The sequence below is a fragment of the Mixophyes fleayi genome, chromosome 2 (genome assembly GCF_038048845.1).
Source record: "Mixophyes fleayi isolate aMixFle1 chromosome 2, aMixFle1.hap1, whole genome shotgun sequence".
Taxonomy (NCBI): domain Eukaryota; kingdom Metazoa; phylum Chordata; class Amphibia; order Anura; family Limnodynastidae; genus Mixophyes; species Mixophyes fleayi.
Window position 1 is genome coordinate 27778617 of NC_134403.1, and position 26719 is coordinate 27805335.

Here is a 26719-nt window from a genome sequence, read left to right on the forward strand (position 1 = left end):
CTCTTCCACTCTCATCACATCCTTCCACTCCCAGGACTTTGTTCGGGCTGCACCCACTTTGTGGAATTCCCTCCCACGCACAGTAAGACTTTCCTCTAGTCTCCAAACCTTCAAGCGTTCACTGAAAATCCACCTCTTCAGACAAGCTTATAGTATTCCTCTACCACCCTCTTAATCTCCCTAGGTTACCCTATTACCACCCTCTACACAGCTAACACAAGACAACAGACCTCTGACCAACATTGTTGTGTGACTGATCACACAGCCCACTAAATACTTTGCAACCTTTGCATTCTAGCTGAACAAATATTCAATATGATGTAGCACTTACCCTTGTGTAGCAAACTCCTATTGTCCCATAGATTGTAAGCTTGCGAGCAGGGCCCTCTTACCTCTACGTATGTATGTATTACCCAGTATTGTTTTATCACTGTTTGTTCCCAATTGTAAAGCGCTACGGAATCTGCTGGCGCTATATAAATAAATGTTGATGATGATGATGATGATGATGAATTGGCGGCTGCCTAAAATGGACCATGTGCGCCTGTGCGTTGGGACTGTAAGCCGGGACTGTCGGTGGAAACTGGATAACTTGTGTTGCGTTACTCTGCTTAAAACATTTCTTGGCAACAAAGATAAATGTGTAAAACAGGTCGCTGACACCGTTGATGTTTTCGTTAATGATGACGTCTCAAATACACAGTCACAGATATTTTAGATACTGTCCCACCTAAGTGACTGTCAGACGGAAAGCAGGACTAGATGAGTTTAGGTTATGTTTTAAGTCTTCAGCCCATTTGGCAGTAATTTATTTCACAGCTGGGGAAAGAGTGGATTTACCACATTATTTTTTTATGAATTGACATATTTTGATTCTGATGGGAGGAATATAGGTTACGGTAATAGACTACTCACAGAGTGTGTGATTATTTGTTTCCCTCTTTTTCCCCCCCCATTTCATCAGTCATCTGTGTTTTCTACAAATATTTGCTCTAAATACATAATCCAGAGACTGAATTACAGCTGTGAAATGTCAGGGTATTAAAGGAAAGTAATGAGCTTTCCACACATTGGGTTCACGTAACTGAACTGTGATTTGTCTGGTTCCAGCATTTTGGAGAACTGATCTCTCCCTATATTTTTTATTTTCACTTTGTATTTGACTAATGTGATATTAAGTGATAACTGTATATAAATGTTCTTGGTGTAGGACTTTATCTAGTTTCTATGATGGTGACAGTAATTCAGCTTTAAGAGCTCGCTGTTTAGAACAGTTACATTGTTTGATTTGTCTTACCTATAGTCCTCTTATCTTTTCCCAGAACTCTGCTGTCAATCTAGCTGAGGTGTCTTATTTCTCTCACAATACAATAGCGTTGCCATTGCCGATTGGCCCAATGGCAGCACGGTGGCTCAGTGGTTAGCACTTCTGCCTCACAGCGCTGGGGTCATGAGTTCGATTCCCGACCACGGCCTTACCTGTGTGGAGTTTGTATGTACTTCCCTTGTTTGCGTGGGTTTTCTCCGGGTGGTTAGGTTTCCTCCCACAGTCCAAGAACATACTGGCTGCTATCAAATTGACCCTAGTCTCTCCCTCTTTCTCTGTGTATGTACGTTAGGGAATTTAGACTGTAAGCTCCAATGGGGCAGGGACCGATGTGAGTGGGTTCTCTGTACAGCGCTGCAGACTTAGTGGCGCTATATAAATAAATGGTGATGATTATTGTCATAGTCACAAGACTTAGACAAAACCAGCATTGCACATACACAGTTAGGTCCAGTGGATTTTTTTAAAGCTCCACCTGGTGTTGTTTCTTATTATTGCAGTTGTACAAGTAAGAGTTACTTGCTGCATGGTTACGTGTGACAGAGTAAGAGGATGCCATACTACATGACCTCAGCTGTTTGTCTCAAACCGTAACCGGTGCTTCATTTGTATTTAAAGAAAAGTAGAATTCAAATTAAAAAAAAAAAGAAGCGGCACTCAAAAATCTATGATATAGGCTGGGAGGACGTTCCAAATTATCTTTAAGCATTAAAGTATACGGGGCCAAAAGAAGTGTCAGAAACTGCGTTCCTGTGTGCTCTTGCATGGGTTAGACCCTGAGCGTTGCTCTATTTTTACAGATACCTGGTGCACAGGAAAATGATATTGAGCTTATTAGAAGGGTGCTCACATCAGTTTTAGAACTACCATTGGTGCGGAAAGTGCAATGCACCGGGGCCCATAGAGATAATGGGGCCCGCTGCATGGCAGAGGGTCGTGGGCCCCGGTTCCCTCCTCCCTGCACCGGGTCCCACAGCTCGCTAGTTGTGCCTCTGGCTAACTCATATTCTCAAAACCAAGCTAATGATTACATTATAATTATACTTTCACTTAAATATCTTTTGGCATTGTTAAAGATCCCAATTGTAAAGCGCTACGGAATATGCTGGCGCTATATAAATAAATGATGATGATGATGATGATGATTCTCGTCGTTTTCCTATTGTTATTTTAAAGGGTTAATAAACATTAGATTTAATATTTCTGATAGTGTGTGAAGAACACACATCACACATGTAAGTTTTGAAGTGGGAAAATAAAAAATAAGTCTATAGCTCGCCAAACAAGGTCTCCAGTATCTCACTCAGTGGACGTTTAGATCGTCAGACTGCGTGTCCTGGTCATTTAGACAATGTACAACCTCATAATTTTTCTGCTGGGGCATAATGCAGGTTGAGAGGTTTGGGGGGGGGACCTCAAAATGTTTTTATACCCAGATATGGCCCTCGACATTGTATAGGTAAAGTTTTCACTTCCAATATGTGCTGGGATTCCATTAGTTTTCTAACAACTTTGCATTGATTTAGTTTGTCGCCCCCCCAAAGCCTCGTCTGTAGCTCTTGGTCTATTTTGAGTCGTTGCATTTAAGCTAGAATGATGGATCACACAGTGATTATTAAATTAGGGACCTGGTTTATTAATTAACCGACCACTGTTTTGGGTTTTTCATGCAAAACAAGCAAACAGATGCTATTCTATGTGCAGTATCTGGATCCGCTTGTGTGATTACTTCTTACTCATGTTTTCCTCTGTTCCACATTTTCGTAAAAGACAGCTGTGATTTCCCAGCATTCCGAGTGGTTAAATCTATCCAAAAACTGGTGTCTGTGATAAAGTCCCTCGTACTTATGGCACATCCTGTTAAATGCTAGTTAAAAAAAAAAAATTTTTGCAAGGGGAAGTGTTTTCATTTAATTTATATAGACCTGTTACTGTATTTACCATGAATTAATATCTGTATATACAGTCCATGAACTTTAATAAAGTTAGTGTGAGTGTGTGAAGCCGTCATATCAGTGATTAGAAGGAAATGAGGAGTCGTGGGTCACTGATTCACTAGAAAAGGTTACACACAATGTTCAGTTCACTCTAATGGTTTTTGCATGGACCTGAATGGGAATTGCTAGCAGAATCTGTGATCCGGTGGGATTTCTGTTTAATACATTATTTATTGCAAAATAGGGTTCTGTTCTATCAATTAGGAAACACAAAACACCAGCGAGCAGGATAATGTAGCGCTAGATTTTGTGAGGCTGAACCTTTTCGAGTACAATATACAATTACAATCTGTAGCCTATATTAAGGCAATTACAGGCAATTGGGAAACACTGCCTGAAGGGGTGCAGTAAGCAGAGGAATTAGAGACAAGTTGTGGTATATATTCTGCTCCAGCAAACCAAGCTAATGATTACATTATAATTATACTTTTACTGAAATATCTTTGGCATTGTTAAAGATCGAGAAATTTATGTCCAATGTTGTGTATTACAACTGTTGGACGCTCTTGAGGACTAAGTTTGAGGATCTATGCGGTAGACTATATGCGACGGGTTTGCCAAATTGGAAAAAAAAAACAAATGTACTGAGTGGTGTATTAGTGGCTTAACTCAGGAAATTTCAGCTTTTTGTCCTGATGCCAGTTGTCTATAATGTAGCTGTGATTTAATAATACATAAAACCAAACTTATCGACTTTCTTCAGCTCTCTTCCTGGAGCCAGCCAGTGGAGGTGGGCGTGAGGGGGGCGGGGCGGCCAAAATTGCGTCATTTCGGCCCCGTCATTTGTCTTCAATGGGAAGTGGGGCACTTCCTAGTGAAGTGGGCATAATTCGGGAGATTGCCACACTCGTCCGGGAGACTCTCGCAAAATGCGGGAGTCTCCCGGACATTCCGGGAGAGTTGGCAAGTATGCATAAAACTTTTTTTTTTTGTAACATAGCAGCAGTGGTTTGCTTGGACAACATTGAACTATGTATTTCAGCTTTGTGCTTCATAGATGAAAACGTACTTACCAACTTTTCCTCGTTGGCTTCAGGGAGATCCCGGGGGAGGTGGGCGTGCGGGGACGGGACTTGACTAATCACATCATTTTGGCCCTGCCCCCTAAACGATTGTCACAATTTTGGCCAATTACAGCAGGGGGTGGGGCTAAGATGACACAATATTTGCTTCATTAAGCCCCATCCCCCGCCACTTATCTATTGCGGGGACAAGAACCGGGGGGTTGCCCTGCTCTAGCGGGAGGTCTCCCAGAAATGCGGGAGTCTCCCGGACATTCCCGGAGAGTAGGCAGCTATGCGTTAAAGAAAAGCAGCTAATGAATCTCTAGAGACTGAAGTGTCTTTTACATTTCTGTCTCCATTACTGAAGTCATGTTGTCTTACCTGTCAGTCTTTGCTTAAATCTTGGTCTCCATAAAAATGGCCACCTCCATAGGCATCAATACATGGACATAGGACACAATTTCTGAACTGTGTCATCATGCCACAGATGGCGAAGCCAACCACGTCTTGTACTGGCTCAGCATCAGGGAGAATGCCAGACTCTTCAGGGAGTGAGGGAGATCACCCCTATTTCAGGGAGTCTCCCTGACATTCAGGGAGAGTTGGCAAGTAAGTGTAAAAAGTAATACAAAAGTAATATAAATAAAGTACAATGTGTTGGAAAAGGAGGTGTAAATAAAAAATAATTTGGATTTGTTAACACATTTTTCATATAAAGGCTAATTCTAAAAAAATATATATATATTTAATAGGTTCCACAACATATTCAGATTAATGTTTCTCACTTTTTTTTCTTTTATTAGTAAGTCTTCGACTGGAAAAAAGTCCATTCTTGTCAGTTTCCCTTTGGTTTGTATGTGGAATAGCTATAGATTTCTGATTTCATATCTGTAAATTATAAAATTTTGGTTGATTTTGCAGCCTAGCCTTGGATTATTGTACTTTTTTTTGTCATTTAAAACGAACTTGTCGCCTCTGAGAAGGCTGTAATGCAAAATAAATTCCACCCATCTCTTTGCCTGGTATAGGTTTCATAATTCCTGTGATTAGAATTCTAATCCACCCGGCTAACAAGATAACCAGCCTGACCAATATGCAAATCATGTCCTATTGGAGCTTACACTCTAAATTCCATAACACACAACATGCAAACTCCGACAGATAATGCACTCATCAGAATAGAAACCGTGATCCCCAACACTACGAGGCAGCAATGCTAACCACCATGCTACCGTGTTGCCCAGTACACCTCCCACCACGGCAGTGAAGTGGTTACCAACACATGCTCATAGTTATGGTTGAATAATATTTGAAGACCTGCACAGTATCTTAGATTTAAAGCATTAAATTAAAGCCACCGCTGACTTCTAACCAGATATACAATGCTACACACCGCCTGTCCCTGCGAGCAGGAGATTTAAATCAGCATGCGGCCTCAAATCATTACAATTGAAACGCAAATGTAATATACACTGAAAACTATTTTTATCAGTGAATCCTTTAAAATGACAGTAGTGTTTGTTTCCGGAGAGAGGCACGCTGCTTGTCAGGTTGATAAGACGACAGTCTAATTTAACAGGAATGTGTTCTTCTGGGGCGAAACTATGTCATTGTGATGTCCAGGTACAGAGATTCCCCAACGCTCTGAGGTTCCCAAAAATATCATAATCACTCCAGTAATCGCTGCAGCTTAGAGTCCTCAATACGACCACCCGGAGTATACTAGCAGGGGCAAACGCAGGATTTGTAGAGGGGAATTTCCACATGCCGCCGCCAGTGGGCGTGACCAGCATACCTGGGGGTGTGGCTATAATTTTAGACAGTGCTTGGCTGCTCTCCAACTCTTCCTATGCCCATAATATACATGGGCAATGCTGCGTGCACTACTGTTAGGCCGTGTGAGCAGAGCTGTGAGAAGTGGGGCAGGGTCCAGCCACCTCGATTATACAGTGCCCCAAGCTTGGAGGGGGGTTTCCAGGCACTAGGAAACTCCCCCTCGTTTTGACTATGACTAGGTGATTGGAGAACCAGACCCACCAAGAGAAGTTCTAGTATGTCAGTAAGCGGAGGTTCCATCTGATTAGAGGCTACAATCATCCAATCAGCTGCTGTTATCACTGACACACCTCCTATGGACACATTATACATTTATCATCCAAGTGCATGCAGTAGTCTCAGTAGAGGCTGCTGTGATAGTAAGGTAACGGTGGGGATCTCAAGGCATGGACTATTTGTAAATGGAAATCCCCTTTAAGTGCCACTTAAAAAACTAAAGATGCTTAAAGAATGACAACAACCAATATGTCTGATTTTAAGTACATGTTTTTTATTATGTGTTGTTGTTGATTACTTCAGTAGGACGTCCGCTTTCGAACAACGCCCATCTGTTTCCTAAGTAGCCCCCGGTGTTGTACATTGGCCGTTATCCCCCTCCCACCGTCGCTCGTTTACAGCCTCCATGTAGTGGTGGGTGGCAAGGGACGTACAACTTTACAGTGCCGGATGTATTTATTACGGTAGTAAGTAATCAGGATGGACAACAAGAGATGTGTGTTGAATGCAGCCCCTCGTTTGATTGCTCCTACTCCTGTCTAATGAAATGAGGCATTAAACACACATACATCCACATTATAGGCAGGTTAAATCTCCACCCCAGCTCTGTTCTAGCAGTCGCCAAAGGTCTTATTAGTTGCTGTGGGTTATCGCCCAGTCTATGCAGTTTAAATCTCCCACCCAGGCTCCGCCTCCATCAATAAAAGGTCATCGTTTTATCATTTATTTATATAGCGCCACTAATTCCGCAGCGCTGTACAGAGAACTCATTCACATCAGTCCCTGGCCCATTGGGGCTTACAGTCTAAATTCCCTAACAGACAGACTGACTGAGACTAAGGGCAAATTAATAGCAGCCAATTAACCTACCAGTATGTTTTTGGAGTATGGGAGGAAACCAGAGCACCCGGAAGAAACCCACGCAAACACAGGGAGAACATACAAACTCCACACAGATAAGGCCATGGTTGGGAATCGAACTCATGGCCACAGTGCTGTGAGGCAGAAGTGCTAACCACTGAGCCACCGTGCTGTCCTATCACTTATCGTCCTTTCCATCGTTGTTGAGTGGTGACCGCCATGATGTAACTGGGTGTCGTGGGCTAAGTACCACCACTGGCGTAATACTCTTTTGGTGGGGTATGATCTAATGTGAGCAACCCCTTTAATAGGAAAATTGCCTTTTCAGATTTATAATGAATAGAAACATGTCTGCATTTTTCCCTTTCAGTAGAAATTCTTTACGCATTTTGTAATGCGAAAAATACTTTTATGTCTGACCTAGCCAGTCCGATATCTTTTTTTGTTTTTTTGTTTTTTTTTCCCCCTTGCCGTAATAAAAGTATAATTGACGATCAACATCTCAAGGGACGGTAGCAGATAAAAACGCGGTCACAAGCTGGAACAATTTGCTGATGAACTTATTCTTGATATTAGCCGGTGCTCTGGAGTGTGGAAACGTTCCTAGCACCTGGTAGGGAAGTGAGAGAAGTATTCATGACCCACTGCTGAATGGTGGCTGCGTTGGGATTCCTTGGGGCTGTCTAGAATTTCACTGTTTTAATGCTGAGTAGCCTTTATGTCCTGATTACTTCCAGCTAACTGGCAGATTTCTGATACATTCACAGCATTGTCTCGCTTTTTTTTGTTCTTGTTTGGAAAGCTATTTGCTCTCAGTTTACTGCACAATCTGATTTAAAATGAATTGATGGCTTGAAACTTCTCCGCTGATCATATTTTAGGTCTCGTATATCTTGTGTTTTGTGGGAATTTGCTATATAGCTCCTGTTTCTTATGTTACATGCACAATCCCCCATATATCCTCCTCAACTGACCGCTATACAATAAATTGTTAGACAAAGTACAATATTTCCGGCTCTTGTGGGCTGTAAAGATGTATTTTAAATGCGTCTTTTTCTCACCAAAAGAAAAAAAAATATATTTTTAATTCGTTATTTTTTGCTGTAATAATAATAGGGGATTTTCCTGAAGAAAAAAAGAACGTGGTCTTAAAGGCAACATAACTACAACATAGTGCTGCCGAAGGTTCTAGAAGGGACGTAGATTCTCAAAGGACTTTATGAATTCCCAGACGATCTCTTGTGTTCTTGAAGTTTATTATATTCCAATTGCTTTACTGTGTTCCTTTCACTGTTACTCTTTCATGAGCCAGACTGATATGGTTGGTAATCAAGTTTAAATGAAAAACAGTCTGCATGATGGTGTAATCCAGAGCGGGGCATTGGTAGAGATGAACAAACTCAAAACTGTTGCGTGGAATTTTCGCCACGTTGGGCTGTGAAGTTTTGCGCGTTTCGCCTGCAGAACTTGGCTTGTACAAGTTCTGTGGCGACCACTTCATACGGTAGCTGATCATGGTCGTCCTAGCTCTACTCATACATTACAGCATATTTGCCAACACAGAGCCACAGTCCCACCTCTCGCCCCGAAGCTCTGTTTGCAAGAAATTGCGCCGCGATTGCGCTCATCTCAATTTACTTGCAGTGCGCTCTATATAGCAATGTGTGCCTACCTTTTATTCTGTATGTCTGAAAGTAATTGTATATGCCTTGACTTCTGTTTTTAATCAGGCTCCATACACATTACAAGTCTTCATATACCACTTGGCAAATATTATGATTTATTTATATAGTGCCAGTTATATAATGCAGCACTATGCAGATAATGGGGCATATTTAATAAAGCACGATAGTGCTTTTAACGGATAATTAAGGTCCCACAGTGTCCTCCGCAAATTTATTAAGGGGGCATGATATCTGCTGCTTTGCACTCCTCTTCGTTTTTGGGAGCAGTCACCATTCAACAGAATGGTGACTGCTCCTGGCCGCAATCTAACAAGTCCCGAAAAAACATTTTTTTCGGGAACTTGTCATGTTAATGTACGCCGCTGGCGTACATCATCCGAATTGAGGAAATCTAATGCTGTCAGCTCTGCTCCGGAGAGCAGAGCTGTACAGCGCATGTGTGGAGGGATCACATGATCCCTCCCTGTCACTCAGCGCTCTCTCTCTGCAACTATCAGAGACAGAGAGGGGATCTGTGTGCGCATGTCCAGTTCTTGGAACTGGACATGCGCACTTGAAGAGTGAAGAGAAGACCCGAAGACAGCGCTTCCGAAGAGGCAGGTAAGTATGTTGTTTTTTTTCACAGAAACAGCAGATTATCGGGACTGCTGTTTCTGTACTCCGGTTTTGATAAATTTGAGAAATGAATCAATACTTATCCGTCCGATAAGGATTGATAACCATTTCTCTATTTCAACGTTAAATGGGAAATGTGCCCCATAATGTTGTCACTACCATCATCATCATCACCATTTATTTATATAGCGCCACTAATTCCTCAGCGCTGTACAGAGAACTCACTCACATCAGTCCCTGCCCCATTGGAGCTTACAGTCTAAATTTGCTTGCACACAGAGAGAGAGACTAGGGTCAATTTGATAGCAGCCAATTAACCAACCAGTATGTTTTTAGAGTGTGGGAGGAAACCACACAAACACGGGGAGAACATACAAACTCTACACAGATAACTGCTTGAATTGTGTTCTCTGCTTGGTGAACACAGTATAATGGTCATTTAGAATATATATATATATATATATATATATATATATATATATATATATATATATATATTTATATATATATATATATATATATATATATATATATATATATATATATATATATATATATATTAGTGCATAGTGAACATTTCATACACCGAAATGCAACTCGGGGCTAGATTTACTAAACTGCGGGTTTGAAAAAAGTGTAGTTCTTGCCTATAGCAACCAATCAGATTCTAGCTGTCATTCATTTAGTACATTCTGCAAAATGACAGCTAGAATCTGATTGGATGCTTTGGGCAACATCTCTACTTTTTCAAACTCGCAGTTTAGTAAATATACCCCTTGGACTATTTACCTGAATTCATGGTCCATTAAGCACTGACTTCTTTTTTTTTTTTATTTAACAACTGTTTTTTTTATACTTATTTTAAGATACTTAAAACCTGTGATCGGTTTATCTCTTGGTCTGAACCCATTTTCACAGAAAACTTGAATGCGTTGATGTTTTGATGCTTTGTGCTTGAGAGCCCTTACCACTCCCAGTGTTCCTGTAAACTCTCCGCTCACCTCTCCGGCTTCTCTCTCTCTCCACTTGACCTAGATTCTGCATCATTACTGAGACACCGCGGCGGCAGTAAACGCTGCAATTTACTTTCATCTGGAGAGGTTGTGGGACACTGTATATCATGGCTAATATCTGCACAACATCATCAATTGTAGGACACATACCTCTACAAGGAAACAGTAGGTAGTGGAAATGATGCTACAAGCTGCAGCAGCGATTCAATGATGGGAACCACTTGTAAATGATTAAGGGGTGGAAACTGTTTTGTTACGAGTTATTTCTTCATCTCGTCTTAAATTGTACTGTAGAAGGTTTAAGGCAGAGGAACGCGACCTGTCTCTCTCCAGCTGTCCCAACAAGCCCCGAAAAGCTGTAAACTCCAGCAGTGGCGGGAGAATCACAGCTTGTCTAACCTTGTTCTAATGTTGGCAGCTCATGGGCCAAACCTACCACTCTGCCTGGGCGGGAGAGCAATAGGACCACTTAATAATTTGGCCTAGCACCTGGGTGGCTAAACTGGATTAGATCTAGGGATGTTCACTGACCCCCGTGTTTTGTTTTTGTTTTTGGATCTGTATTTTTTAAAAAAAAAATAAATGCTAAAATCACATAATTTGGCTTTTTTTTGTTCCTACATTCTAAATAATTTTTTGTCAAGTGACAAGAACACTGCTACCCCTCCTGTTTCTATGTGAGCAATGGCACTGAGCAATGTCACTGGAGAATGGAGAGTGACAAGAACACTGCTACCCCTCCTGTTTCTATGTGAGCAACGGCACTGAGCAATGTCACTGGAGAATGGAGAGTGACAAGAACACTGCTACCCCTCCTGTTTCTATGTGAGCAATGTGAGCAATGGCACTGAGCAATGTCACTGGAGAATGGAGAGTGACAAGAACACTGCTACCCCTCCTGTTTCTGTGTGAGCAATGGCACTGAGCAATGTCACTGGAGAATGGAGAGTGACAAGAACACTGCTACCCCTGTTTCTGTGTGAGCAATGGCGCTGGATCTCCTGGGGAGGGAGGTACTTATCGAATCCAAAACCCGCGAGATCCGACAACGCAACAATTCCCTAACAGACAGTGGATGCAGGATGCAGAAAAGTAGCGAGCCGGATTGGCGGGGTGCGGTTTTCTGAAAACCAAGCATGAGCATCTCTAAGTAGATACATCAGTTTGAGGCTCAGGTCAAGCTGTTGGATCACATGCAGATGACATGGGAGCTTGTGGTTGGAAGAAGACATCACAAACACAACAACAGTGGCAATTTTTGACCACATTTACTGAGACATCCAATAAGAATCCAACCAATTTTAATCTGATTATTAACAGACATAGTGCTTATTTTATGGCTGTAATTGTTGCGACGTCAGGTCAGCTGTTGCTGTCGCCATGCTTAAGAGCACAGCGGAACTTTCTGAAGTTAGTAAGTTGCGCTGCTCCTGCTGCTTTTACATATAGAAATCATTTAGGGAATGTGTGTTTTATTTTTAAAGCCTCAGATGTTCAGAAACTGGCCTGAAAGGGTTCCCTATAAACCACAATATCTGCAGACTCACAATACTGCTTTATTTGTGCAAGTGCAGCTGTCCGTCTGCCAACAAACAGTAAAAACGTCCCATCAATGTCTAACCTTCAACCACGTTAGAATCACGCCCTTTAGCCCTCTCAGCTTTTCCCATTTTTCTCCTAAAATACTGCTCGATTTATTCTCATTTATGTCTTAAATGAATCATGAGAGAGGGGACATCAGGGCTGCATTGATCATGTGTCACTGTTGCGTTACATTGGCTGATATACGCCTTGAAATGCAACTCTGAGGTCTGAAACTAGAATTGATGCTGCAATTTGACAGATATGTGGTTGAGCAACTGACCTTTCATAGCTGCATGTGTCAAATTGCAGCAACTGTATGTTTCAACAAAGCCATTTTTGGCAGGAGTCTGATTTAATATATGAGCAGTTTTTCCAGTAAGTTGAAGTACCCAGCATGATGATTTTTAATTAAGCAAAGTCATTTTATGTGCAGAGTTACCCTATAAAGTAAATTTGAAATGGAAGTTACCAATTGCATAAAAATGGAATTTCCTCTTAAAGTGTGTGTCATCACAATACCATAACATCACAATACTATGACATCACAATACTATAACATCACAATACTATGTCATCACAATACTATGACATCACAAATTGGAACAGCAAATCACACCCCTTATTTGCCCAAACCCTGCAAGATCCACCCAGCCATGCCCACATTAATGTGTAGCCCCACCCACTATATAATAGACTGCATGTGGATGTGTAGGTAACAGGTACACCTTAAATGATAGATTTCAGCATCAAGCCTATAGTGTTTTTCAGTTCTTCTGGATGTCATAGTGATGCACAATGTCACCATCACCACTTAGGGCTCATACGCACATGCATAAAAATGCGGTTTACCCTAAAACCGTGTTTTATAAATACACATGAAATACATGTTTGAGAGATTTAAAGTGGCTCAGTGGTTAGCACTTCTGCCTCACAGCGCTGGGGTCATGAGTTCGATTCCCAACCATGGCTTTATCTGTGAGGAGTTTGTATGTTCTCCCTGTGTTTGCGTGGGTTTCCTCCGGGTGCTCCGGTTTCCTCCCACACTCCAAAAACATACTTTTAGGTTAATTGGCTGCTATCAAATTGACCCTAGTCTCTCTCATTGTCTGTGTGTATGTTAGGGAATTTAGACTGTAAGCCCCAATGGGGCAGGGACTGATGTGAGTGAGTTCTCTGTACAGCGCTGCAGAATTAGTGGCGCTATATAAATAAATGATGATGATCATAGGCTTGTTCTTTTAAGCCAGAATGGTTAGTGCCCAAATCCTACTTTTACATGGACATTTTTAAAGACTGCATTATATTGTATTGCATCATAGATGTATATAACACCTAATATAACAATGATTACCCATAATAACATATGTGAATCTATTACATCGTGTGTATTTACAAAGTACATGTTTAAAAGGTCCCTAATTTGTATGTGCTGACACTAGATTAGGTTGTATCAATTTTTGTAAATTAGAATGTTGTCTGCACCAACATTAGGTACATTTGATTCCAGTAAAATAACAAAGTCCGTTTTTTTAATGCATTTTGCTGTATGTTTGTTACATAAGGATGATTTAAATATTCAACATCCTCTTCCTTCTCTGCAATGTGTTCTTTTCTTTTGGAGTCTACTCAATATCTCTATGTGGTTACTAAGTATATATTGCGTCTCCCTCTTTTCTATTATCCAAGCAGTGAGTTTATCTTCTCTTCACATGACTGGATGTTTTGGCCTTTTCAAACATATAGTCCTGCTTTAAAGAACAATGCTGATCGAGCTGAAGTACTGTTATAGATAATTATAATGTCATCAGACTTCTATAACGTTGCAACCTCGGCTTGTGAATACACAACACTTGTCTCTCGTCTTTTATGCAAATTCTTCTACCTAGATCGCAGCCTTGGTGGTCTGCCCCAAACATATGTCTTACGTTTCATGCCACTGTACACCGTAAGGTAGTAATACAAAGCACTTCAGCCCCTTATCACAATTATTTTAATCAGCAGATATATACAGAGCAGAAGTGACTGATGCCGGGGTGGTCTTGGGTCCTGACCAGAGAAGACCAGGGCCGGAGTCTTCAGCACAGTGAGCTGAATGATTGTGAAAACTTTTTTATTATTACTTTATAAGTATTTTATTTTTGCTGTTGTTTTTGATGGTACATAAATTATCATCAGTCTAGTAAGCAGAGACTACAACATGGCCTCATCGGTGGTGAGGTTGACCTGCGGACCCCCAGCCGGCTGCCCCTGATTTTACCAGCGTGTAGGCAGCTGACTAAAGGCATTGTGAATTTGTTTTTAGTTTTTAATGCAGGAATCCTGACTGCTAGTTTCAATCAAAGGAGTAAGATGAGATAGATAAATGGCTTAAAAGTAAGAACACCACTCCGGATGATGCATTGTTGAATTTCATATTGGGATGACTGCAGGTCCACTTTAACAACATCATATCTAGTAATAGTAATTAATAATACATTATCATTATTATTGTAGATTTGTAAGGCACCACAGTGCTCTGCAGCGCCGTAAAGTAGGGAAAACAATACATACGTACATACATACAACAGGGACATACAGACAAAATAAACGCAGACATGAAAACAAAAGGTATGGAGGACCTTACTCATTAGAGAGCTTACATTCTAAGCAGAAGAGGGCACAGCTGAAACAAGAGGAGCGAATGTGGCTCTGAGTGGAGATTGGGACAGTTGTGAGGGTGTATTAGTGTGAATAGTGTTATTGGGAATAAGGTCACCTCTAAAAAAAAGAGATGGGTTTTAAAAGAGCGTCTAAAGATTTGAAGGCTGTGGGAAAGTCTGATTGAGCGTGGTAGGGAATTCCATAAGTGGGGAGCAGCACGGGAGAAGTCTTGTAGACGGGAGTGAGAGGTGGTTACCAGAGACGAGACAAGGCACCGGTCAGAGGTAGATCTAAGAGGGTGGGAGGGAGAGTATTTTGATATGAGATATGAGATGTATCCAGGGATGGTGTTGTTGAGGGCTTTGCAGGTAAGGGTGAGTAATTTGAATTTGAGTCTGGAGGACACAGGGAGCCAGTGTAGGGATTTGCAAAGTGGTGCAGCAGATGTGGAGCGATGAGGGTATCTTTTATTATAACTATTTTTGCATGACCCTACTTTAGAACTACAACAAACAAAGAGACAAAGGTCACTATGAATTTAAAATGAAAGAGCCACAGTTGTCGGACTTAACCTTGAATCATTTGCATGAACTAAAATGGTTTAGAAACCTTTGACAAACGTATCGGTAAAGTCAGTAGCTTGGAATCCTGAGAGTCACATTATAAGCGCTCTTTACGATACAACCCATTCGGTGAAACCCACTCATTGTTTAGAGAATGGCTGTTCTGAACGTAGTCACAAGCTTTTTTTTTTTCCTGTGATTTTCATTAAATACTGGCATCTCGTATAAAGAAATAACAGCATGATGTTTGGCACCGAGCTCATCTGTAGCTAAGTAATGCACTTAGAATCATTACAAGCCTTAAATGCGCTCATTGAGGACTCTAATTGCATTTTAAATTGGTTTGTTTTTCAGTTGAATAGGCCGGAATGCACTGATAGAGAGAGAAAACAAAGTGAGAGAAATAGAGAAAAAAGTTTCCTCTATTAAAACGTGCTCATTAGTCGAAATGGCGACTTCTGCTAAGAAGCGGCGCATTGTGTCGTTTGTGAACTGTGCGCTATTGTGCTAATCACTTTCACTTAAACGCAAGTGTAATTGCGGCCACAGACAGGGTCTTTAAACTTGAGTGTTCCAAACGAAGCGCTCGTCGCACAGCGATGAAGTTTTGAGCACTTAACGACTAAATACAGCACTTTGTCAATCATCCCAAACAACAATCATGATTTTACAACCTTACTATTGCAATGGCTTTTTTTTTTGTTCCCCGGCCAGATATTTCTATTTCAAATAAAATGTTTTCGTTCTTCACCTTGACCCAACAAGTATATATTTTACCTGACATGTGTAGATGCTTTCGGTTTCCCTTGTACTGTAGACGTAAAACAGAAATTTGCTGCAGTTGGCAATATATTGGTCTAGCTAGTCTATATATCTGATGGGGGGGATGTATATCTTATTTTGAGTTTCTATAAATGTTCTGTAAAAGGATTGTGCTTAGTAAAACTGCTATAGTGCCTCTCTGATCTCTTACACAGGCTTCCAAGATGTACATACAAGTATTGTACACTATAAACACAATTATAATTAGTATTACATCTTGCAACAAGGCACAAGCCACTCAATAAAGTCAGGTAATGTGAGGGTGGAAAGTCCCTTACACATTGGTTACCACATGCCAATAATCATACTTGCCTACTCTCCCAGAACATCCAGGAGACCCTATATTTTGGGGAGTCCTCCCAGACCCCCAGGAGAGGAGTCCATCCTCCCTGATACCACCTCTCTTTTTTGTAAACCTGGCTGTGCCTTTATGGCATGATTTGCGTCGTAGGGCTTTGTTGGACGGGTCCCGATGGCGGAATTCGTGTCCACATGGCCCAGCCCCCGCTACGCGATGATGCAATAGCGTTATCGTCCAGCAGAGGGCGGGCCATGATGATGCAAAGCGCATCATCATTTCCCCTGGATGGGAGACCCAAAGAGAAGTCAGGTATTCATTAATGGTTTGGTGTATTTGATATCATGTGCAATTTGTTTACATGTTTAACATTTTCATCTCAGTCTATAGTTACTTATTGATGTTATCCATAAATCTTTCTTGATTTCTTACAATTTTCTTTTTCTTTTGTCTTTTAGGAAGAAAAAAACGATGGAATAGCCGTAAACATGGATATCTTGAGAGGCATACGGACATCGCCCTCCTTGGCGTTTTTAAGTTTGTTTGTTAAATTATGCTTTGGCCTCCAAGGAACTTCACCACAGATCTTCCAGTTTACACATTCAACGTACAATGCCACAGTTTATGAAAATTCAGCGGCCCGGACATATCTCAACAGCCAAACGAAGATCGGCATTAAGTTGGCCAACTTGTCCTGGGACATCAAATACAGGATAATGTCCGGAGATGAAGAAGGGTTTTTTAAAGCAGAAGAGGTCGTAATTGGAGACTTTTGTTTTCTACGGATTCGAACGAAAGGGGGAAATTCGGCCATTCTAAATAGAGAGATTCAAGACAGCTATTTATTATCAATAAAAGCTTCAGTGAGAGGAGAAGACTTAGAGGCTTGGACCAAAGTTAACGTCCAAGTCTTAGATATGAATGATTTGAGACCCCTGTTCTCACCAACAACATACTCTGTTACTATTGCAGAAAGTACTCCTATAAGGACTAGTATTGCACAGGTCACTGCCACTGATGCTGATATTGGATCCAATGGGGAATTTTATTACTATTTTAAGAGTAAGGTAGATCTCTTTTCTGTCCATCCCACCAGTGGGGTTGTCTCGCTGAGCGGACGTCTGAACTACGATGAGAAAAACAGATACGACCTGGAAGTTCTAGCGGTGGATCGTGGGATGAAACTGTACGGCAACAATGGCGTCAGCAGTACTGCCAAACTTTTTGTTCACATTGAACGTATTAATGAACATGCTCCCACAATCACTGTGGTCACTCACATTCCATCCATGTTGGACGTGGATCCTTCGTACGCCGTCGTTACTATTGACGACGTTGACGAGGGTGCGAATGGAGACATTGAATCCGTTTCCATTGTCGCGGGGGACTTGCCGCAGCAGTTTTCATTGGCGAAGGAGGGAAAATGGATGAATGAATATAAAATCAAACAAAAAAGTCCAATTGATTGGGACAGTTTTCCATACGGTCTCAATTTGACTCTTCAGGTGAAGGACAAAGGATCCCCTCAAAAGTCTTCGGAATTGAAATATGTCCATATAGCTAGCCCTAAAAAGGAAGAGGTGAAGGCCGAATTTGAAAAAGATGTTTACGACGTGACGGTCAGTGAATTCTCTCCTCCTGGCGCCGTTGTAACAGCAGTGAAAGCCCTGCCCGTGAGCGCCTCTGTGGACTACAAAATTGCGGAAAGTGAAGATTCTGAGTATTTCAAGATTAACTCCAGAACGGGACTGATCACCACAGTGCGTCACCTAAACATGGATGGGAAAGATACCTTTGTAATAGAAGTAACGTTGAAAGACAATGATATCAAAGCAAAAGTCAATATCAGATTAGAAGACGCCAACGACAACACCCCAGAATTCCAACAAACCTTGTACGAGTCATTTGTCAACGAAAGTGTTCCCATTGGAACAAGCGTTTTAACGGTTTCAGCATCTGACAGGGACAAAGGAGAGAATGGTTATATCACTTACAGCATTGCTAGTTTACACTCTCTGCCTTTTGCCATTAACCAGTTTACGGGAATTGTCAGCACCTCCGATGTCCTTGACTTTGAGTCGTCTCCTGAGAGTTATAGGTTTATTGTAAGAGCTTCTGATTGGGGGTCCCCATACCGCCACGAGAGCGAAGTGAATGTAACTATTCATGTAGGAAACATAAATGACAATAAGCCATTATTCGAGAAGGTAGCTTGCCAAGGAGTCGTCTCTTTTGATTTCCCAACTGGTGGACACATCACGGCTGTTTCCGCAATTGATATAGACGAGCTAGAGCTTGTCAAGTATAAAATCATGTCCGGAAATGAGCTAGGCTTTTTCTACTTGAATCCAGATTCAGGGGTTTTACAGCTTAAGAAATCATTTATCAGCTCTGGTCTGAGAAATAGTAACTTTGCGCTTAAGATCACCGCTACCGATGGTGAAAACTTTGCAGATCCTATGTTCGTTAATATAACAGTTGTGCATGGCAAGGTACCGTCTAAGTATTTTGACTGTAAAGAAACGAGAGTTGCCCAGAAATTAGCAGAAAAGCTTCTAAAAAAATCAAAGGCCAACGCTAGGCTAAATTATGAAGATAGTTTGTTTGATTACTTTTCAATAAACAGGCAGCCACCTCAGTTTGACAAATCATTTCCTTCCGATGTATCGGTTAAAGAAGACCTTCCGGTGGGAACCTCTGTGCTTAAAATTAAAGCCACAGATCCTGATTCTGGATTTAATGGAAAGGTGCTTTATACAATCACAGATGGCAATACTGATAGTTGCTTTACTATTGATATGGAATCCGGTCAACTCAGCGTCCTGATGCCCATGGACCGAGAGACGACAGATAAATATCTTCTTAATATTACAGTTTATGATTTAGGCAAGCCTCAAAGATCTTCATGGCGACTGTTAACTATCCATATAAATGATGCAAATGATAACAGCCCCATCTTCCTACAAGAAAGCTATTTGGCGAATGCCTTAGAGAGCACTAGCATTGGGACGGAATTGATTCAAGTAGAAGCTCGAGACAAGGATCTTGGACCAAATGGTGAAGTCACTTATTCCATTTTAACCGACACAAAAAAATTTGCAATTAACAGCTCTACTGGAATAGTGTATGTAGCTGATCAATTGGACAGAGAACTTATGTCCAACTACACATTAAAAATCGAAGCAAGAGACAAAGCCGAAAATGGTCAACAGCTTTTTTCGGTAGTTTCTTTGAAGGTCTACCTGGATGATGTAAATGACTGTTCTCCAATATTTATACCTTTCAGCTATACTGCCAGGGTACTTGAAGATCTACCAGTGGGTACAGTAATATCTTGGCTTGAAACCCAAGACCCTGACCTTGGTATTGGTGGTCAAGTGCGATACTCGTTGGTCAACGACTACAACGGAAGGTTTGAAATTGATAAAACCAGTGGAGCTATTCGCTTGAACAAAGAATTAGACTATGAAAAACAACAATTTTACAATCTAACCGTACGAGCTAAGGATAAGGGTCGACCTGTTTCCCTTTCGTCTGTCTCGTTTGTGGAAGTGGAAGTGGTAGACGTCAATGAGAACCTCCACACTCCGTACTTTACGGACTTTGCTGTAACTGGATCTATAAAAGAGAATTCACGGATTGGGACAAGTGTTTTACAAGTTTTGGCAAGAGATGAAGATAATGGTCGGGATGGTGAAATACAATATTCCATAAGAGATGGCAGTGGTCTGGGGAGATTTAGCATTGATGAAGAAACTGGTAGGTGCCTTAAAGTATATTAATTCAGATGTCAATTTGTAGCTGCTGGATGGGGGGATATTGGACAGCAAACGAGTCTTTAGCAGGAGTTCAGAAAATAGAATAGAGTATGTAAAAGTTACTTCTGAAAAGGTTCTCAGTCGTAAAAGACACAATTTTATTTTCGTGTTCATTCAGCGTTCACTTTTATATGTTTTTCTTGACAATGATGAAACATGACAATTTAAATCAGATTACGGTAAGTAGCACAGTGTATGCAATTTGCATTAGAAAGCATTTCTATGTTAGTATGATACAATTACTTGATGCTCATCTGTGGAAAAAAAAACCTGTAGTGTATAGGGGAAGGTCTCCAACAATCTAAGCTAAATAAATAATTGGCCCTTGCTCATTTCTACGGATGAAGTGCTCAGCTGTGCAGCCAACTTAGGTTGTTTCTATGTAATAGGAGAATGAGGAAGACTACTGTGGATATGAGCGTTTTTATGAAACTATTATGAAATTGTGAGATAGATGTCAGTTTTAAGTTAAAGCTTCAATCCCACATAGACAATTTTTTTTCTTTTTTTAAATAGCAAGTTGGAGTACTATTTTAAATATGTATCTCATAACTTTCCTACTACAATAATCAAATTCACAAGCTCTGTTGGCAAACAAAAATGGCTGCCAGACACAGTAGATGTGCTACACAGAACAGGTTCATAGCTCTCATCATCATCATCATCACCATTTATTTATATAGCGCCACTAATTCCGCAGCGCTGTACAGAGAACTCACTCACATCAGTCCCTGCCCCATTGGAGCTTACAGTCTAAATTTCCTAACATACACACACACACACAGAGACACACTAGGGTCAATTTGATAGCAGCCAATTAACCTACCAGTATGTTTTTTGGAGTGTGGGAGGAAACCGGAGCACCCGGAGGAAACCCACGCAAACATGGGGAGAACATACAAACTCCTCACAGATAAGCCCATGGTTGGGAATTGAACTCATGACCCCAGTGCTGTAAGGCAGAAGTGCTAACCACTACGCCACTGTGCTGCCCCATGTCATGTGATGGCAGAGAGGGGGGAAGGCAGATGGTGCAGTGCAGACAGAGCACAGAGGGGTGTTCCAAAGCAACTCTGCTCACTACCTCAAGTGCCATGTGACTGTTGTTGCCATGGTAATGCATAATCATAAATCTTTCATAGCAACTTGAAGAAGAAAAAACTAGGGAATATGGTAAATACCAACAGTCTTCTTATAGCCTGCCACAGTGATTTATGTTTGAAAAAGACACATGGGATTGTCTGTGCACCCTCTGAAATAATCATACATTTCATTGTAACTGATTTTTCTTTTTTTTTTACAATGTTTTCATAAATAGCTGACATCAGGAGGAAACGTCAAACCGAAAAGTAATAGCCCCAACTTCACCTTTCAGTGGTTCGTAGTAGTCAGGCCAGAAACTTCAGCTGAGTCAGCCTGGTAACTTGGACTCCTGCCTATTGAGATATGTGTAAAAGCCATTCGGCAATATGATCTCTGGTACTTGAAGTCATTAGCGGATTGCTATTGGCCTGGTGGCAGTGAAAACACCTCTGAATAATTAATCTTCTGTCTAGTTACAGAGAGAGTCGCAGATTGAATTACTTTACACTGACAGGGCTGTTTATTTACCGTTTGTTTAGTCCATGTGCTCATTATGAAGTGGCCATCGATTTTAGGTTAAAGGTTTGCCGCAAATCCAGATGTGTCATGGGTTATTAGCTAAGGCAATTAATGAAGCCTGCCGGAACATATACATTATGTCGTCTTTATTGTTTTTCTTAAAGTGGTATCTCTGTGTGAGTATATACTTGTGGATAAATGCAATATATTCTCACAGTGGGTCCCTTCACAGCTTGTCCGACAGATCTACGGTGTCCGGTAGTTTGAAGAGAGGGTTGTGCCGTCAGGGCAAAACTTTAAGTAACTGTTTTATTTTAAATGGCACCTGTCACTTACATGCGGTGGAGGCAACCATGTTTATAGACTGAACCAATATTTATGCGAAGGCAGAAATGGGATTAATAATACATTAATTAGTTGACAGCTCGGTAAACGCACTGAGGGGCAAAGTATTGTTTGTGAGGTTGAATATGACCCGATATGGAAATAGTTACTCCACTTTGGGCAACTCTGTTTTTAGACAAACCCTGCTCTTTTGTATGACCCCCAACAAATGTGTTAGTAGAACACCTCTACTTCCCCCATCCACCAAAGACCTCCAGTTACCAAAATGCAGTAACAAGTGTTACAATGCTGACAGCAGGGAGAGTGCTGGTGGACCCAACTTGTACTCTTCAATCATCGAGGACCTGGGACAGTCAGTGTGTAGTGAATGCGGCTTCTGATTGGCTCGGCCGTGGATTCTGTCCAGTCAGGAGACATGTTCACCATGTGCTTCCTAAATGGGCTTTTAAATGGTTTGCCCAGATGTTACTACCAGTGCTGAAATCTCTCTCCTCGTCTTGGCTGTCATCGATGGCCGTACAGGAGTATGGTCTGCTGAGTGGTCCAGCAGGCTTGTCTGAAGATGAATCCAGTTTCATCATTACTTAAAGAAGGACAAGTAACTTTTCTTAGGAAGACCTGAAGGGCTTTTCTTTGCTGCACTTTGTGACATGTCTGCCCATTAAGTCAGCTTTATATTAACCAGGATGTTAATCAAAAGGATGAATTTGGCACAGAAAAGGCTGAAGATCACATTAGCCTTTTTCTCTCTCTGTCCTTTGTCGGGCCAATTCATTTGTTTGGGTGACGGAATGTCTCACATCCATTATATGAATGTATTTGGGATAGCAAAACTCAAAGCATTAATCCTCGGCATTGGCCAATATTGTGGTTATTGAAGATCGTTACGAGACTGAATAGTTTGAGATACTCTGTAACTAGGAGTTAATTGGTCTAGAAACGGTCTTCATACTGCTCACCCTCAATGTTAAACCTTTAGCTGTTTGATTTCTCTGTTTTCTGGCGCTTGAAAATTCTGTAAGATGTTTAATGAAACATTTACATTATGTCATTATTTAAGCACATCCTTTGGTTTTGATGGAAACCATGCCGTAAATATGTATGTATATATTAATTTAAGGTTTTGTACATAACATTCCTTTAAATTATCTCCACCAAAGATTAATTAAAGGAGATGCCCATGTGTTTATTTAAATTAATATCCTTCATTTGATAGAGGATTTTCAAACCTACCTACTGCACTAAGAAGTAACTGTTATGTGGGAAGTGGTAACATTGTTGCAACAAAGTAAAAAAAGAACCAGTAGCTGTGGTGAGGAGTCCAGAGAGAGAGTGTGGGAGCAGGTACAAAGTACTGGTGGGGCCCGGGCCTGCCGGGGAACCCGGCCCTGTCTGTGTAGTGGGAGGAGCCACCAACCTGGTGCTGTCCCCGTCCTCTTTAGTGGGTATAGGGGTATATTTACTAAACTGCGGGTTTGAAGAAGTGGAGATGTTGCCTATAGCAACCCATCAGATTTTAGCTGTTATTTTGTAGAATGCACTAAATAAAGGACAGCTAGAATCTGATTGGTTGCTATAGGCAACATCTCCACTTTTTCAAACCTGCAGCTTAGTAAATATACCCCATGGAAGGAGCCCCAAGAAGTTGCTCTTGGTGGCCCTGACTGTCTTTGCTTGTCATAATCTGTTACTTTATGTAAGGATGGGCGAGGGGGGATGTAAGAGCTCAGACAACTAACATTTCAAACCGATTTGATACAAGTCGCCTGAAATCTCCAGCTCAAAAGTAGGTGACGCAGCTTTAATATACGTTTGTTTTACTGCCTGGCGTCAGCTGAAACATTAATAACAATCATTTGCAAATCATCTTACTATCAATTGGAGTATATGAATTTTTCAAGAATATTTTATTGGCGCTCCCTTTTAACCCTGTGAGTGCTCTGTGTATAAGGGGTTAAGAAAGCCCACAGATCACTCCCCACAATGATCTGTTTTTTTCAGATTCTGACAGACAAAAGGAACCGATCTTCCATTAGAAACGCACGGAAGTCTCCTCTTACAAATGATCGTACCCCAGTTTATTGCCTGCCAATCATTTTTGACCAGCAGGCATTAAATAGATATGTAAAGAGCCCCAAAGTGCTCAGCACAGGGGTGAGTGGGTGAACAGTGTAGGAATTACAACGGTTTCTATATGTGCCTCCCACTTTTTATAGGGACCAAAAGTAATGGGACAAACTAAACAATCCTACATCAAGCTTTCACTTTTTAATACTTTGTTGCAAATCTTTTGCAGTCAATTACAGCCTGAAGTCTGGAAGGCATAGACATCACCAGACGCTGGGTTTCATCCCTGGTGATGCGCTGCCAGGCCTCTACTGCAAATGTCTTCAGTTCCTGCTTGTTCTTGGGGCATTTTCCCTTCAGTTTTGTCTTCATCAAGTGAAATGCATGCTCAATCGGATTCAGGTCAGGTGATTGACTTGGCCATTGCATAACATTCCACTTTTTAGCCTTAAAAAACTCTTTGGTTCCTTTTGCAGTATGCTTCGGGTCATTGTCCATCTGCACTGTGACGGGCCGTCCAATGAGTTCTGAAGCATTTCACTGAATATGAGCAGATAATATTGCCCGAAACACTTCAGAATTCATCCTGCTGCTTTTGTCAGCAGTCACATCATCAATAAATACAAGGGAACCAGTTCCATTGGCGGCCATACATGCCCACGCTATGACATATATATATATATATATATATATATATATATATATATATATATATATATATCTACTATATAAATGCCTAGTGGCGTGTGTGGAAAAAAAAACAAGCTGCAGCGCCACCTGCTGGGCAGAGTTATACACTGACCTATATATTTCTTGAAGGAGAAGTGACAGTTGGGAGTGGTTGGTGGTTGCCGGGGGTGACAGTGGGGAGTTTTTAACACCTTAAGTAGCTTGATGAAGGATGTGGCGATGAAGATGAAGGATGAGGTGATGGAGAAAAATGATGAGGTGGTGACATGTGGACAAAACCACGTTAAAAAAGGGCGCTTGTGTCGGGAAGTAACGCTCTTCCCCTGAGGAGGACTGGGCTAGGCCCAAATGCATGACAAGAACCTTTTTAACACCTTAAGTAGCTTGATTTGACTAGAATGCATGAGTATCTTGCACGGGTTAACTTGTATATATATATATATATATATATATATATATATATATATATATATATATATTAGAGATGAGCGGGCTCGGATTCCGCTAATCCGAGCCCACCCGAACAGTGCTGATCCGAACGGGACCCGAGCACTGTTCGGATATTTCCGGCGGACAAAAAATTGAAAACGAGGCTCTGTCGTCCAAGTCTCGCGTCAAATCTCACGAGGGGTGGGAGGGAGGGCCCAGAACAATTCCATCTTGTACCTCTTTTTTTGGCATTATGTGCTCAAGCTACTTCGGTGCAACCTTTTGGCCTAAAAACAATATTGTGAGGTATTCAGAATAGACTGGAAATTAGTGGAAATGATTGTTATTGAATATTATTGAGGTTAATAATAGCGTAGGAGTGAAAAACTGGTTTTTAGCACTTTTATTGTTTTTTTCAAAATAAATCTGAATCCAAAACCTTAAATCCGAACCAAAACCTTTCGTCAGGTGTTTTGCGAAACAAATCCGAACCCAAAACCTCAAGCAAATCCGGATCCAAAACACGAGACACCAAAAGTGGCCGGTGCACATCCCTAATATAAATATATATATATATATATATATATATATATATATATATATATATATATATATATATATATATATATATATATATAAAATATGTAATGGTGCTTTTCTCCGTTAAGACCCGGAGCAGTGGATCTATTACCGCTTATAAGGGTTTCATCTGAACATAAAGGCCGCCTTATACTATGTTACAAGTTATTCACAGCTGTCCTCATCTTTCATGTTCTGTAAAATATGAAAAGTATTCCCATACTTTGATTTTTCTTTTCTTTTTTTTTTTTGCGTATTCCATTATTGCTTTCAACACTTTCTTATAATAACCTGAAACTCTTACAGAGTAAGAGCCCTGTTAATGGATATGAACATACTAAAAGAAAGTCCATAAACTGAATACAGATGTTCTGCACCTCATCAGCTTGAATCAAGTCAACGTGAGGACCTTGTGTGTCGATGCAAATTCAGCAATGAATATTTTAGGTGTGTGACTGTAGCCTGTCTTCTGGGGGCCAAATGAAAGAGCTCTGTGAGGTCTTTCACACTGTTATATAGAAATATAATCTCTATAAAGAGTATTACTGCGCCAAAAAATTGCTTTGACAGCATAACATTTTGAAATCTATTGATATGTTAAAGACTATGGTATCCCCTTATTTTATTTGTGTATTTTTTGGGGTTATTTGAAATTGAAATAAGGTGTAATAAACTGGAAACAAATGTGTTCAGAAGAGAAGTGATGTCAGGGATAATAAACTACATTT

General features: G+C 40.9%; 1 protein-coding gene across 5 annotated transcripts in view; it reads left to right on the forward strand.

Annotated features, from left to right (window-relative positions):
* FAT3 (FAT atypical cadherin 3) overlaps positions 1 to 26719 on the forward strand; it is a 451200-nt gene that overhangs the window by 122599 nt on the left and 301882 nt on the right. For all 5 annotated transcript variants that reach the window (XM_075198718.1, XM_075198719.1, XM_075198721.1 and 2 more), the window contains exon 3: positions 16920 to 20220. In XM_075198718.1, the coding sequence (XP_075054819.1) occupies positions 16950 to 20220 (3271 nt within the window). In that variant the 5' untranslated portion in view covers positions 16920 to 16949. The remainder of the gene's footprint in view (positions 1 to 16919; positions 20221 to 26719) is intronic.